The following is a 15779-nucleotide window of genomic DNA, read 5'->3' as shown; positions in this document are numbered from 1 at the left end:
TGTTTTACTTGTTTTATTTAGTACTTCCTTATGTTATTTTAAATATGCTTTTGAACATGTAAGTCTATGACAATATTTTATGAAGAAGTTTTAAAGGTTTAATTCCACGTAAGAGTATAGGTTCTGATGACGGTGATGACTTTACATTAGTAGAAATCTAGGGTCGTTACATCAATTATACAAGATAAACTTCAAGGAAGAAAACTGAAGTTTCAATTATTCTTTGATGGTTATAAATTTCGAGAGGATGTTAATCTAGAGTTATGATATTTTTTCAATGTACTTTAAGGTTTTTACTTACTTTAAGATTACAGGTTACAACGCTGGAAAAGTCTGATGGAAGGAAAGCATGTATATCAATGGCTAATTATGGTCATAAAGTAGGAATGTTACAACTCTGGAAAAGCATGGAAGGAAAGTCATGTATATTATATTTGTGAAGGGAACTTAGAAAATACAATAAAAAGAACATTTTTGCTTTCCTTTTGCCAATAACTGAGTTTTTTTGCAATTCTATATTGTTTAAATTGCATGTTTAGAATCATTCAAGTTTGACATGAACGATCTTTCTTGTGGAGTTATTCGAATCTCAGCGAAGTGTTCTTGGCTTGAAGTATTCGATCGACAAGTTAATCCAAATTTTTATTCTCTCATAATGATTCCTTATCAATTTGACTGCAGATTAAGAGGTTATTAGTAGTAGAGTATTTAATGCTAGATAGCCAATAGTAGAGTATTTGATCCTAGATTAGGAGGTTGTGTGTTCAAATCCAATAGGCACTTATTTTTTTTATCGCATATGAAAACTTGTTTGTATTTCTATTCTTCATGATAGCTTGCTTCCAACACTTTCTGAAGCATCAATTTTGGGATAAAAATAAGTTGATTTCACCCGCTATTTATATGAACAAAAACATGTCTACTCAAGAGACTATATTACAATCTAAATCCCAACTCATACCTAATCACTATCACCACCTTTCTCTTCAACCAAACATACATAATTATTTTGCTACATAATAGAACAAGCATTCGGATTTTCGTCACTGAACATCATCGTCAACCTCTGGTCAGGCGCCTCGTCGACCGGGAAGGCTTGAACAGCATTCTTGACGTAGCCAGGGGGCGCCTTCTTGTCGTAGGCCTGAGCAACATAAGGATAAGCAACGACGCTGTAGGGGACATAAGGCCAAAGCTCAGCCTTCTTTCCTGTGCTTTGAACCTTTTTTAACACCTTACTTGGCTCAGCATATCCAACCGCTGTTACTTTGCTTTGCTTTCTGTTCACCTCCACTGACTTCACTCCTAACAAACAAAAGTCAATATATTGTAATTTATTATGCCTAATTGATTTATGTCTAAAAATTTAAACTAGTTCGATCCAAAAATTCTATTTCGATCGCGATTTTGAAATATTTATGAAAAAATTAACGGCAAGTTAGCCTTTAAAATATAATAATCATGAACAAAAGTAGAAAGCTGAGACCTTTGACGGAGGAAACAGCATTCTTAATTCTCCTCTCACACCCATCACAGTCCATCTTCACTTTGATCTCTACCGTCTATAAATCGTCAAAAGGAAACGAAAATATGAACACGAGATATATATATGTATGATAGATAATGAACAATCTATATATATACATATACATATACCTGATTTGGCTTTCGTTTCTTCTTTTTCCTTGAGCCAAGATTATCTGTTAACCAATCTGAAACAAAATCAGGAATACCCATTTCTTATTTTTGGTTCTTCAAATTTCTCAAGAACAGTTGGGAGCTGTGGATTTGTGATCTATGTGGGCATTATAAATAAACCAACCAAATAAACACAAAAAAACAGAAGCTTTGAGTGTAAGTAGTGAACTCTTGTTTTACAATGTTTTTTACGAAAAGATCTTTTGACTTTTTGTATCCAATCAGTGAAAGACAGGTCTGAAAACTTTTAAATATCTTTTTGGGATTTTATCCCAAATTAAATAAATTATCTTTCATTATTCACCTAATGAAACCACTGTGTTTGGCTGTGTGTCTTGATTTTATAGCTTTTGATTTGTTAATTCATTTTATCAAATTGGTTAAGTTTTGTTGTGTTGCTCTTGTAATCACTGTTGAAGAAGCCTTGTCATCACTCAATCTAATTGTGTCGGCTTCCTACCATATATATTTTAAACCAAAACATTAATTTGTCCAAATGGGAAAGAAATCAAATTTTGACTAAATATTTAATTTTCTCCTTCCAATTTTAGCTTCATTAAAAAAATGTTTGAAATATTAATTTACATAAAATTTTTATGAGGTTAAAACATGTATGATTGTACTAACATAAGAGTAGGTAACTAGAGTTAGGACAATTTTAAGTTGATTTAGGTCAGAACGTTTTCAGTAAATCGAGCACCCCTAGATCGTGAGGGACGATTAGTGGTTAAGAACCTAAAGCTCTTTGAGGCAAATTAGCCCCGATGAGCTAGTCCAAAGTGGCTTGAAAATGAGGGTTTGAGATTTGAATTTCCTAGACGCCCTAAGAACCTAATAGTAAATCTCCACGACACACAAGGATGACTAAAAGAACTTATCATGCCTACCATTTCTATTTCCACTAGTATCTCGTTACCACTATTTGGCGTCTAGAGTGAAACTTAATAATGCTCCGGTAGGTGTTTAGAAATTCGTACCATTGAGCTTGACCAAGGTGAGATATGATAGTTCATCGAGGCTACTTGAGGAGTTACTATCATGTGTAAAAATAGGTCAAGGGCCGAGGCTGCGATTCTATTAATCCGTCTCAAGAGGGATGAGGAACTACACAGATAGTTTAGCTCATGCTGATTGTCATTGTCGTGTGTGGAAATGGTAAAGGACTCCCTAAAAAGGGTCATTGAACTGTAAACCTATCTGGAGATGGGGAGAGGAACTACAAAAAATCCGTTGCTACATATTTGGGGAGAATGAGCTCTTTAAGATTGGAGAAAGAATCGAGGGCTAAGGAAGTTTGTACTATGAGAATCAAGGTAAATTAGTTGAACCTACCTAACTTTGAACGTTCATAACTAACTCGTTTCTTAATGAAATCTAGTGATTCTCGACTCATTAAGTTCGTGTGAATGATATTTTCAAGTTTTTAAGAGAGACTAGAAGATATTAAGGTCTATAATGCAAGCTATGAGCAAAAGAAACTCACATTTGAAAACAAACCATGTGCATGAAAGTTTTCCAAGATAGACGACGACAATGTGGTTGAATCAGTTGATTCGATTTAACTGAGCTAATTCTCTTTTTTCAACGTGGTTTTACTATTTTGAATCATATTTTCACCTCGATTTAGATAATTCTCTTTAATGTAGAATCCACTTTACACTTTTGACTGTAGATCAAGAGGTCATCGGTTCGAATTTGGTAGGGCTCTTAGTGCCCAAGTAGTATATTATGTACCACCTAATGAAAAAAATACTCCTACTTAGTCATTGGTAGTTTATGTCATGACCAGCCAACTTTTTTGATTCGTTAACCTAGCTTGATAACTTTGCCTTGTAATTAAATTACTGGTGTCTTGGGTCTAGAAGTACGATTTTGTAATATATTATAGGAGAGCATGGTGACACTCTCTAAGCATTTTGATGTCAGGTTAATTGGTGACCCTTCTATAGGAAACATAAAATAAAAAAGTTTGGATGAGTGATCCCATGTGTCGGGCTACTAAGTCAACTTGTGTGGTCCTTCGTTCCCTCTCATGATGGGTTTAGAATGCAAAGACCCTATTCAGACAAATCTTAGCCATTTCTACATGATACTGGCACCTAGTCACTTTGACGTGCCAATCTATTTGAACTAGGTCAAACTCAATGGTACTGGCTCCTATATACCTACTTCTTGGCAAGGACACTATTAGGTTGGACTTAAAGTTGCTTATAGGATAATGGTGTATAGGAGGAAATAGTAGGTCAACTAATCTTTCTTAGTTTTTCCTTGGCGCGGTAGAGATTAACTAAGTTTTTAGGGTGTCTAAGTGGTTTAAAATTTCGAATCTTATTTCATTACTCTCTAGACCGGCTCTTTGAGCCTAATCTGATTCTTGAAGCACTAGAGTTTTGACCTCTGATCATCGTTCACAAAATTGGAGTGCTTGATCTACTAAAATCGTATTGACCTAGGTTATCGTAAAATCATCGTGGCTCTAGCGCCCTATTCTAACTCAATAAATTCACTTGGAGTACAGTTATCATTCTCAATTTCGAGTATTTAGCATAGTGAAATTCATATCATACATCATTCAATTCATATCTCATTATAGGGGCACTTCAAACCTTAACAAACATCAAACATAATATGCTTATTGTTTTATCTCAATCAAATGTCCTAAACATGCCGTTAGTAGCTATATAAGGCAGTTCATGCTTGTATGCTAGCATATGCTAGTGATCTCTATAAATACTGCTCAAAGGAATCAAAATGGCTATTTGCATGATCGTGTGTCTTATCTACTCATGTTTCTCATTCGTTTGGTGCTTCAAATTTCTAAAAATTTTACTAATTGGTATTAATTCAAGTCATAATATGATTAATATCAAAATTCGAGTATAAAATAGCCGAACAAAGGTTGTACGTGCTATAAAATAGCTTACTACGCATTATCACGCGCTTTCACGAGCGAGGAGATTTTACCGGCGGTCCCATGCCTAAGGCCACATGTGTGTCGTCTTGCATAGTCGTGCTCATGCCTAAGGCCACATGTATGTCGTCTTGCATAGTCGAACAAAGGTTGTTGAAACACTTGCTCGTTACGAAAAAATTTGACGGTAAAAAGATGATTGTGACAAGGCAAGAGTTTCGCATGTAACAGACATGCGGTCATGAGCAACACACTTTGGACAAGCATGAATGTTACACTACGTGTGCTACCCCTAGCACATGTCTTCACCTCTGCCACCTAGGTAAGAGTTTGTGACAAGGCAAGAGTTTCGCATGTAACAGACATGCAGTCATGAGCAACACACCTTAGATAAGCATGAACGTTACACTACGTGTGCTACCCCTAGCACATATCTTCACCTCTGCCACCTAGGTTTGATTTGCTCACACTGCACCCATTCAAATGAATTTTCTAGGATTTTTTTTTTTAATTCGAACGAAAAAAATGCAACTTTTTTAATGTATTCTTATTTTCATATATTTTTAATACAAACATTCACTAAATTTGAAGAGTTACAATCCAACTGTGCAACAAACTTAAATCCAATCAATGGTGGAAATATACAAATGCATTCACGGTTGGAATAATAATTTCAAAATGATCCAGAAGGAAAAACATGACAAAAAATGGTAGATAACCATATCAATTTCAACAAAAGTGTCGGTCTAATGTCGATGACCATGTCAATTTCATTTAGTGCATGAGTTATAATTCTATGAATATTTTTTCTCTAATTATGTTTGGTCAAAATTACAAGTCATAACATTGCAAGTATAAACTGTAAATTAAGAAGTCACAGTTTTAAACTTGATAGGGCCCTTAATTTTTCTTTTTATTTGTTATAAAATCATGACTCACATGTGCTATAGGTAACTATTGAAAGATTCATTTAAAAGAAAGTCATCTAAGATATCCACCCGTTATAAGATAGCTAGTTTAGGACACAAAAAACACACGAATGGGTCTTTAGCTCAATTTTGGGCCTTTATTTTTTATTTTTTATAGTAGAAAATCACGAGATAATTGTCCACTCGCCCATCAGAAAACATCATGTCTGGTGTCTAGGTTCTACGATTTATATTATGTGGCATCGTCGTGATCTTCATGTCATCCAAATTGTGTCGTCCTAATTTTCATGCATCTAAACTCGTCATCTAGGATCCCAATTAACGGCCCATATGCCTTCATGTCATATCAAGTCTTGAGATTTCATCGCCCATCACGGCGCGTTCATTCATTCACATCGAGAACGGGCCCACATGTCATTCATAATATGGGGACATCCCAAACATTCATCCATCTGAGTTCTATTGAGGCGTTTGGCACTCTCTTGTCCATGCCATATATTTTACAGACTTCTTATCAGATAACGGGTAAATGATCCAACCTTCGACACATGGGATGAGCGCGCAATGTCGATACACTCGTGCCGTCCGACACTATCCTTGAAAGACTCATCTCCAAGAAAGTCGCCAAAGACAAGCATATCCCACAGAGTAGCTCGCTCAGAACATAAAATGCATGGATGGGTCCTTAGCTCAATTGTAGAGCATTTGCAGATCAAGAGGTCACCGGACCCTTATTTTTTCTTTTTTTGATACAAAATCATGAGGTAGTTGCCCACTCGACCATCAGAAAAATATCATGTCTGGTGTCACGAGATCGTACATTTTAAACTGTGTGGCCGTGATCTTCATGCATCTCACATCATCCAGGATCCCAATTAATATGGCTCATGTGCCTTCATGTCATCCCAATCTTGAGATGCATCATCCATCATAGCTTGTTCATTCCTTTCCATCGAGAACGAGCCCACTTGTCATTCATAATATGGAGACATCCCAAACATCCATCCATCTTAGGTCATAGCTTGTTCATTCATTTTGATCAAGAACGGGCCCACGTGTCATCATAAAATGAAGATATCCAAAACATTCAACTATCTTGGATCCTTAGCTAAGTGGTAGAGTATTTGATTGCAAATCAAAGTACCATAAGTTTGAACTTGGTAGGGTCCTAATTTTTTCTTTTTTTGATACAAAATCACAAGATAGTGTACACTCCGACCATCATAAAATATCATGTCTGTTGTCACGACATACATTTTAAACTGTGCTGCGTCATCTTCATGCATCTCAACTCGTCATCCAGGATCCCAATTAATATGGCTCATCTGCCTTCGTTTAATCCCAATCTCAAGATGTCATCACCCATTATAGCTCCTTCATTCATTTCCATCGAGAGCCGGCCCACGTGTCATTCATAATATGGAGACATTCCAAACATCCATTCATCTTGGGTCCTTAACTCAGTAGAAGAGAATTTGATTGTAGATTAAGAGGTCATCTGTTTGAACCTCGTAGGGCCCTTATTTTATCCTCTCGAGATGTCATCACCCATCATAGCTCGTTCATTCATTTTCATCGAGAACGGGTCCACGTGTCATTCATAACATGGAGACATCCCAAACATTTATTTATCTTGGGTTCTTAGCTTAGTGGTAGAGCGTTTGACCTTAGATTAAGAGGTCGCCAGTTTGAACCTGGTAGGGCCTTTATTTTTTCCTTTTCACGAAGATAGTACATTTTGATCTTCATGCATCTCAACTCGTCATCCAAATCTCAATTAATATGGCTCATAAGCTTTCATGTAATCCCAATCGGGAGATGTCATCACCCATCCTAGCTCGTTCATTCATTTCTATTGAGAACGGGCCCAAGTGTCATTCATAAAATGGAGATTTTTCACGAAGATAGTACATTTTAAACTGTGATCTTCATGCATCTCAACTCGTCATCCAGAATCCCAATTAATATGGCTCATCATAAGAATTCATGTAATCCCAATCTGGAGATGTCATCACCCATCGTAACTCGTTCATTCATTTCCATCGAGAACGGGCACACGTGTCATTCATAATATGGAGATATCCCAAACATCCATTCGTTTTAGGTCCTTAGCTCAATGGTAGAGTCGATCAAGAGATCACCAAGTTGAACTGGTAGAGCCCTTATTGTTTCTTTTTTAGATACAAAATCACGAGGTAGTTATCCACTCAACCATCAGAAAATATCATCATGTCTGGTGTCACAAAGATCGTACATTTTAAACTGTGTTGCGTCGTCATGACCTTCATGCATCTCCACTCGTCATCTAGGATCCCAATTAATATGGCCCATATGTATTCATATCATCCCAATCTTGAGATGTCATCACCCATCATAGCTCGTTCAATCATTTCTATCGAGAATGGGCCCACATGTCATTCATAATATGGAGACATCCCAAACACCCGTCGATCTTGGGTCCTTAGTTTAGTGGTAGAGCTATTTTTCTTTTTTTGATACAAAATCACAAAGGAAGTTTTCACGAAGATCATCATACATTTTAAACTGTGTTGCGTCATGATCTTCATGCATCTCCACTCATCATCCAAGATTCCAATTAATATGGGTCATATGCCTTCATGTCATCCCAATCTCGAGATGTCATCAGCCATCATAGCTCGTTCATTCATTTCCATCGAGAACGAGCCCACGTATCATTCATAATATGGAGACATCCCAAACACCCATCCATCTTGGGTCCTTAGCTCAGTGGTAGAGCATTTGACTGCAGATCAAAAGATTATCAGTTTGAACTTGGGAGGGCCCTAAACGATTGTACATTTTAAATTGTGTCATTCATTTCCATCGAGAACGGGCTCACGCGTCATTCATAATATGGAGATATCCCAAACATCCATTCGTCCATTCGTTTTAGGTCCTTAGCTCAGTGGTAAAGCATTTGATTGTAGATCAAGAGGTTACCAGTTCAATCCCGTAGTTTTTCCTTTTTTTGATATGGCAGAGCTCTTGTTTTGTATCACAGAGGTAGTTTTCACGAAGATCGTACATTTTAAACTGTGTTGCGTTGTCATGATCTTCATGCATCTCCACTCATCATCCAAGATCTCAATTAATATGACCCATATGCCTTCATGTCATCCCAATCTCGAAATGTCATCACCCATCATACCTTTTTCATTCATTTTCATCGAGAACGGACTTTTTTTTATACAAAATCACAGAGGTAGTTTTCACGAAGATCGTACATTTTAAATTGTGTTGCGTCGTCATGATCTTTATAAATCTCCACTCATCATCCAAGATCCCAATTAATATGAGCCATATGCCGTCATGCCATCCCAATCTCGAGATGTCATCACCCATCATAGCTCTTTCATTCATTTCCATCGAAAACGTGCCCACGTGTCATTCATAATATGGAGACATCCCAAACATCCATCCATCTTGGGTCCTTATTGTTTCTTTGCTATCACATCGGTTATCCAATCTCGAGATGTCATCACCCATCATAGTTCGTTCATTCATTTCTATTGAGAACGGGCCCACATTTTATTCATAATATGGAGACATCTAGACATCTCAAACATCTATCTATCTTAGGTTTTTAGCTCACTGGTAGAGCATTTGACTGTAGATCAAGAGGTCACCAGTTTGAATCTGGTAGGGCCCTTATTTTTTCTTTTTTCATACAAAATCACGAGGTAGTTGTCCATTCAACCATCATAAAATATCATGTCTGATGTGATCGTATATTTTAAACTGTGCGGCGTCGCGATCTTCACGCATCTCAACTCGTCATCTAGGATCCCAATTAATATGGCCCATATGCTTCATGTCATCCCTATCTCGAGATGTTATCACCCATCATAGATAATTTTGACCCTCTATGTCCATGCCATATCTTTTATGGGCACCGTATCATATAGCGAGTATACGATCCATCGTACGATACATGTGGCGAGGGAGAAATATCGACACACCCATGTCATCAAGTTGCCAAAGACACCCATGTCTCATAGAGTAGCTCGCTAAGAAAATAAAAACAATGGATGGGTCTTTAGCTCAGTGGTAGAGCATTTGACTGCAGGTCACTAGTTAGAACCTAGTTTGTCTAGTCGACCATCAGATAATATAATGTTAGGTGTCGTGATCTTCATGCATCTGTCATCTAGGATCCCAATTAATATGGCCCATATGCCTTCACTCCCATCAGAACAAGCCCACGTGTCATTCATAATATGGGGACATCCCGAACATCTATCCATCTGAGTTCTATTTTGATGTCGGACCCTCTTGTGTCAATGCCATATCTTTTAAGGACTTCGTATCAAATTGCGGGTATACGATCCATCCTACGACACATGGGATGAGGGCACAATGTCGACACACACATTGTCGTCCAACACTATCTTTGAAATACTCATTTCCAAGAAACTCGTCAAAGACACGCATATCCCATAGAAAAGCTCGCTAAGGACAAAAGACCCATGGATGGGTCCTTAGCTCAGTGGTAGATCATTTGACAGCATATCAAAAGGCCATCAGTTCAAACATCTTAACTCGTCATCTAGGATTCCAATTAATATGACCCATATGCCTTCATGTCATCCGCTATCCATGAAATACCCATTTTAAAGAAAGTCATCAAAGACACCCATGTCCCATAATATAGTAGCTCGCTAAGAAAATGAAAACAATGAATGAGTCCTTAGCTCTGTGGTAGAGCATTTGATGGCAGATTAATTTGATGGCAGATTAAGAGGTCATCAATTTGAATTTAGTAAAGCCCTTATTTTTTCTTTTTTTGATACAAAATCAGAGTTATTTGTCCACTCGACCATCAGAAAATATCATGTCTTGTGTCGTGATCTTCATACATCTTTCATTTAGGGTCCCAATTAATATGGCCCATATGCCTTCATTTCATCTCAATCTCGAGATATCATTGCCCATCATAGCTCGTTTATTCTCTCCCATCGAGAATGGGTCCACATGTCATTCATAACATGGGGACATCCCGAACATCCATCCATCTGAGTACTATTTATATGTTGGACCCATGCCATATCTTTTACGAACTTCATATTAGATTGTGGGTATATATGATCCATCCTACGACACATGGGGTAAGGGCGCAATGTCGACACACACATGTCGTCCAACACTATCTTTGAAATACTTATTTCCAAGAAACTCACCAAAGACACGCATGTCCCTTAGAGTAGCTCGTTGAGGACATAAGACCCATGGACGGGTTCTTGGCTCAATGGTAAAGCATTTGATTTCAAATCAAGAGACACATGTTCAAACTTGATTTGACCCTTGTTTTTTCTTTTTTTGATACAAAATCTGGTGTGTAATTCATTGAGAACGGGCCTACGTGTCATTCATAATATGTGGAAATCCCGAACATTCATCCAGCTAAGTTCTATTGAGGCGTTGAACCCTCTATTTCCATGTCATATCTTTTACGGACACCATATCATATAGTGGGTATACGATCCATCCTACGATACATGTGGTGAGGACAAAATGTTGACACACCCAATTGAAAGATCCATTTTAAAGAAAGTCAACCAAGATAGGGTATGTCCCATAGAGTAGCTCGATAGAACATAAGACCCATCATGGGTCCTCCTTAGCTCAGTGGTAGAGCATTTGACTGCATATCAAGAGATCATCGGTTTGAACCTAGTAGGGCCCTTATGATCGATCCAACGTTCGACCCATTAGCTCAGTGGTAAAGCATTTGACTTTAGATCAAGAGGTCATCAGTTTATGATCGATCCAACCTTCGACCCATTAGCTCAGTGGTAAAACATTTGACTTTAGATCAAGAGGTCATCAATTTGAACCGGTCCTTATTATTTATTCTTTTGGTACAAAATCAAGAGGTAGCTGTCCGCTCGACAATGCTCGCCTATCATAGCTCGTTCATTCATTCCCAACTAGAATGGGCCCACATGTCATTCATAATATCAAGGTATCCTGAACATCCATCCATTCGAGTTCTATTGAGACATTGGATCCTTTCGTGTTCATGTCATATCTTTCACGGATTCCATATCAGACAACGGGTATATGATCCAACCTCTGCCACATGGGGTGAGGACGCCATGTCGACACATCATTGTCATTTGACACTATCCTTGAAAGACCCATTTTAAAGAAAGTCGTCAAAGACACACATGCCCCATAGAGTAACTCGCTTAGGACAAAAAAAAAACTCATGGATTGGTCCTTAAGGCGAATTTGAGTGTCATACTAAATCTCAACATTAGAGAGTGGTCAAGGATGAAATGGTGGATTTGAGTGCTTGAGTGCCAAACTAACACCATTAGAAAGTGGTGAAGAATGAAATGACGGATTTGAGAGTCAGATTAAATCTCGCTATTAGAGCGATGGGGAACCAAACCCCAACTTGAGGCGCCAATTCAATAAGATAAAGGTTTCGGAGCATAAACCCTTCTATGGTGTTCAAGATCCAAAACTCTAGAGAACTTTATCTTTAACCTCAAATAGTACTTTCAAACAACAAACACTGTGTCGGAAGAAGCAAAGGTCTTGTTGGCAACAATGAATTTAGTTGACAATGCAAAGTTGTGGTGGAGATCTAAATACACTAACATTCAAGATGGTTGATGTATTGTGGATACTTGGGAGAGCTTAAAACAAGAACTTTGCTCTCAGTTCTTCCTATAGAATATTTGAGATAATCACAAGAATAAAGTTAAGAGAGTTGAGGCATACCGGCAATATCCGAGATTACTTAAGCAGTTTTTTGGCTTATGTTAGAGAAAGATAAGGTCTTCAATTTTTTTGAGGGGCTGAAGGTGTGGGTGAAATCAAGTTTTACGAATAAAGAGTTCAAGACCTTTCCACGACCTATGCTACAGCAGATAAATTGTTTGATTTTAATATTAATCAACCACAAGAGATAAGCCAAAACTAGGCATATGCAACCGGAGGAAATTAAAATTATCGACCCAACTCCCCTAAACGTGGGGGAAGTGACAAACTTGAAGGTGGAGGAGGGGAATGTGAATCATCCCAACATAGAGGTAGAACTCGAGGGCCAAGACCTTACACCCGGAACAATCATAGTCAAAATCAATGCCCCTCGCCTTGCTTCACATGCAAGGGAGCCCACCAAGAAAATGAGATAGCCAAATTTGGAATGAACTTGAAAGGTGAGTACGAGATGGCCAAATTTGAAACATAGCTAGTCGAAAACGTGGAAAAACCTCGCATGGGGGCCTTAAAGATTTTTATCTGCTCTTCAGAAGAGAGTAAGTGAGATAGAACAATCAATAGAACGCAGTCATATTCATGTTGAGACCTGGGTCAACCCTAAAGTGGCAAAGAATTGTATTGTCCACTATAGAACTACCCATAACTTCATGATAGAGACTGAAGTGAAACGCTTGAACATCCTATAGCATAGAGATAGGAGACGAATGAAAACTTTTAATTTAGTAGCCTTACATGTCTCAACTGTTGTAAAAGAGAACTACATTAACAATAAGAACTTGGACAGGACAAACCGATTTTGTGATAGTGAAGATGGATGACTTTGACATGTTACTATAGATATCATATTTGACTCTTCATTATAGGTAAATATCTAGGTATTTTCCTTCTACTACTATTTACTCATTTTGTTCCTTTGTTTTAGGCAAATATCTTGTATTCATTTATTGTTTTTTTCATATCTTTTTTAATTTATTTGATTTATAAATGATTATAAAAAAAAAAAAAAAATCACCACACGGCTTGGGCTTAGGCTTTTTAAGTAAATATTCGCATGGTATTAGAGCCCTTTCGACTTACCAACCCCGATCTATTATTTTCAATGGCTTTTGAATCCTTTACTCATCTTCTTCTCCACCACCATGCCGGCTTTGACGCCGTAGGGGCAGTCTCCATGACTGCCGCAAGCAAAGCCGATTGATTACTCTTCGGCTCCACCCTTTTAGTCTCCAAATCATCCTTCTCAAGCCCACCTTTCGCCATCTTCTCTACATAAAACCTCACCTTCTCCACCACAATTGGTTTCCCCTTAGCCAACGTAGCCTCTTCATTTCTTCCTCATCGGCTCTTCATCTTTCAAAAAAAAAAACCCTAACTTCAGGATCCTCATCAGTGTTCTCATCGAAAATATACAGAATTTAGACAAGTCCGTCGACCTTCTGCAGAGATTTACCTTCAGAATCTGGGCTCTGTACGGGTCTCTTCGCCAACCAAATCGTCGCTAGCCTCATTGCCAAAATCGACTCCTTCGCCCACTGTGGCAAATCTTTCGCCTTCAACACCGTCTTCATCCCTTTCTCCTGGGGGCATGACTCTCTCTCTCCGTCCATTGGAACTTCATCACCTGCTATGGTGCCGACAACTTCTCCACTGGCTCCACTTACTACTCCACCACCGGCCTCCACTTTTGACAATGGTGGTGTTGTGAACATAATTACTATCTCTGGATCTACTGCTCTTCACCCACTCCTAATGGTCTCTTTCATAATCAGTTAAAATATGCTCGAGATATACTTACTATTTCTCATTTGCTCGATAGCAAAATAGTCCACAATGCACCGACCCCATTCTGTCTCCGCCCCTCTCTCTCTCTCTCTTTCTTTGTCTAAAATACACCCTAGAGTCTGCATTCTCAGTTTTTGTCATCTTCTTCCTCTGGCTCTAACGGCCACCACGTCCACACTTCCTTCTTCACAGTCACCATTGAACCCTCTCTTTCGCCCTTTTCTTATAATAAAGTCATCGCTTTAATTCTGTCCATAAGAAGTGATCCCATTTTTTTAAAACAACCGTGGGTTGTGGACTATAGAGATGAAATCTATATCTTGCATCTCTATAGTCCATAAGCCACCGTTGTTTCTCAACCCATAATTGCTGATGGTTCTCTTTTCTTTACACCTATTTTCTATCGATCTCCTTTGACTTTATCGAGTTTCTCTTTTGACTCGTCAATTTATATTTTCCCAATTTCTTCTTTTTCTTTCTCTGTTTCCATACTCTCTAGTTCCATCCCATTATATTTTTAACTTCAATTTCTATATCTTCCAATGTTTGATTTAGTAATTCTTATAGGAATTTTCCCTTCTATTATTATTATTATTAATAGTTTTCTCTCTTTATTCTCCTTCTTTCTCCGGTCTTCCCCTCCTACTTTGTGGGTTAAACGTATTCCGGTAGGAGCCAAAGCCGAATCGCCATTGTCCGATCATCCCTCTAAAGTTTTCGATGGTCAAGAAACCTATGTCACCCAACCAGACGTCTCCTCCAACCCAAGTTACTAACATATTCACAAAAACTGTTTCTTGACCTCTCTTTGAATTTTTTAGATCCAAGTTTGGAGTTCATTCAACTCTGACTCTCAGCTTGCGGGGTGGTAACGATATTTATTCATGAATTATGGTTTACTATATATATATCATATCTGACCATTTATTATAAGCAAATGTCTAGATATTTGCCTTGACTACTTACCATACCATAGTTATCATATTTGTCATTTTTATTATAGTTACTAATTTATTGTTCTTTTCATATCATTCGTAATTTATTTGATTCTCTAAATGATGTTGATTTTTAACGTCATTATACCTCAACCCTTTATTTCAGATGGATTTTTGTTGGATAAGATTGATTTAAGTATTTTGGTTAGGGATTGACAAATAACTTTAGCAAACAAGGTTTAGAACGGTGATTAAACTAAGTTAAAGACAATTTTTTGTTAGACGACTTTTAAATGTTTAAAATTGTTAGATATATGTGCATGTCTGCTTTGTGATTGTTATTGTAAAATGACCTAATATGGTAAAAGAAAGTTGTGGTAATTTCATGTCGGAGGGTATGGATCAATTGTACCACTATGTGCACATGCTAGGTATCCAATGTTTTGATTCTTGGTCATTCAGTTGGCCAAGGTGTCTGATTTCAAGATCATGAACAAGTTTTTCATGTTTTGGGTCTGGTCACAAATTCGTCGATCAATGCTTATAGGTTAAGATAGAAGCTTAGGGTGGTTGTCCTAATTCAAATAGGGTCACTAGAGGTGTACATCGAACATGACAACTCAAACCGAAAGTATTATATATATACTTTTTAACTATAGATTAAAAGTTGAAATTCGAATAGTAAAATTACAATTTTATCCTTTGAATTAACCTCCCAAGAATCTACCAAAGTTCCACCAAACTACCATCCATTGTTTTTGCTACACAAAA

The 15779-nt window shown here is 37.7% G+C and overlaps 1 protein-coding gene across 1 annotated transcript; it reads right to left on the bottom strand.

The window, feature by feature from the left end:
* Positions 1–864: 864 nt before the first annotated feature.
* Positions 865–1784, bottom strand: LOC111489303 (heavy metal-associated isoprenylated plant protein 22-like). Its single transcript, XM_023137448.1, has 3 exons — positions 1657–1784; positions 1487–1562; positions 865–1305 (listed from the first exon to the last, which is right to left on the bottom strand). Exons 1-3 carry the CDS (start codon positions 1735–1737, stop codon positions 1013–1015), a joined length of 450 nt encoding a protein of 149 aa, XP_022993216.1. The 5' UTR covers positions 1738–1784; the 3' UTR covers positions 865–1012.
* Between the last annotated feature and the right edge of the window lie 13995 nt (positions 1785–15779).

This window comes from Cucurbita maxima, unplaced genomic scaffold, assembly GCF_002738345.1.
Source record: "Cucurbita maxima cultivar Rimu unplaced genomic scaffold, Cmax_1.0 Cma_Scf00014, whole genome shotgun sequence".
NCBI lineage: Eukaryota > Viridiplantae > Streptophyta > Magnoliopsida > Cucurbitales > Cucurbitaceae > Cucurbita > Cucurbita maxima.
This window is presented reverse-complemented; position numbering and strand designations above follow the sequence as displayed.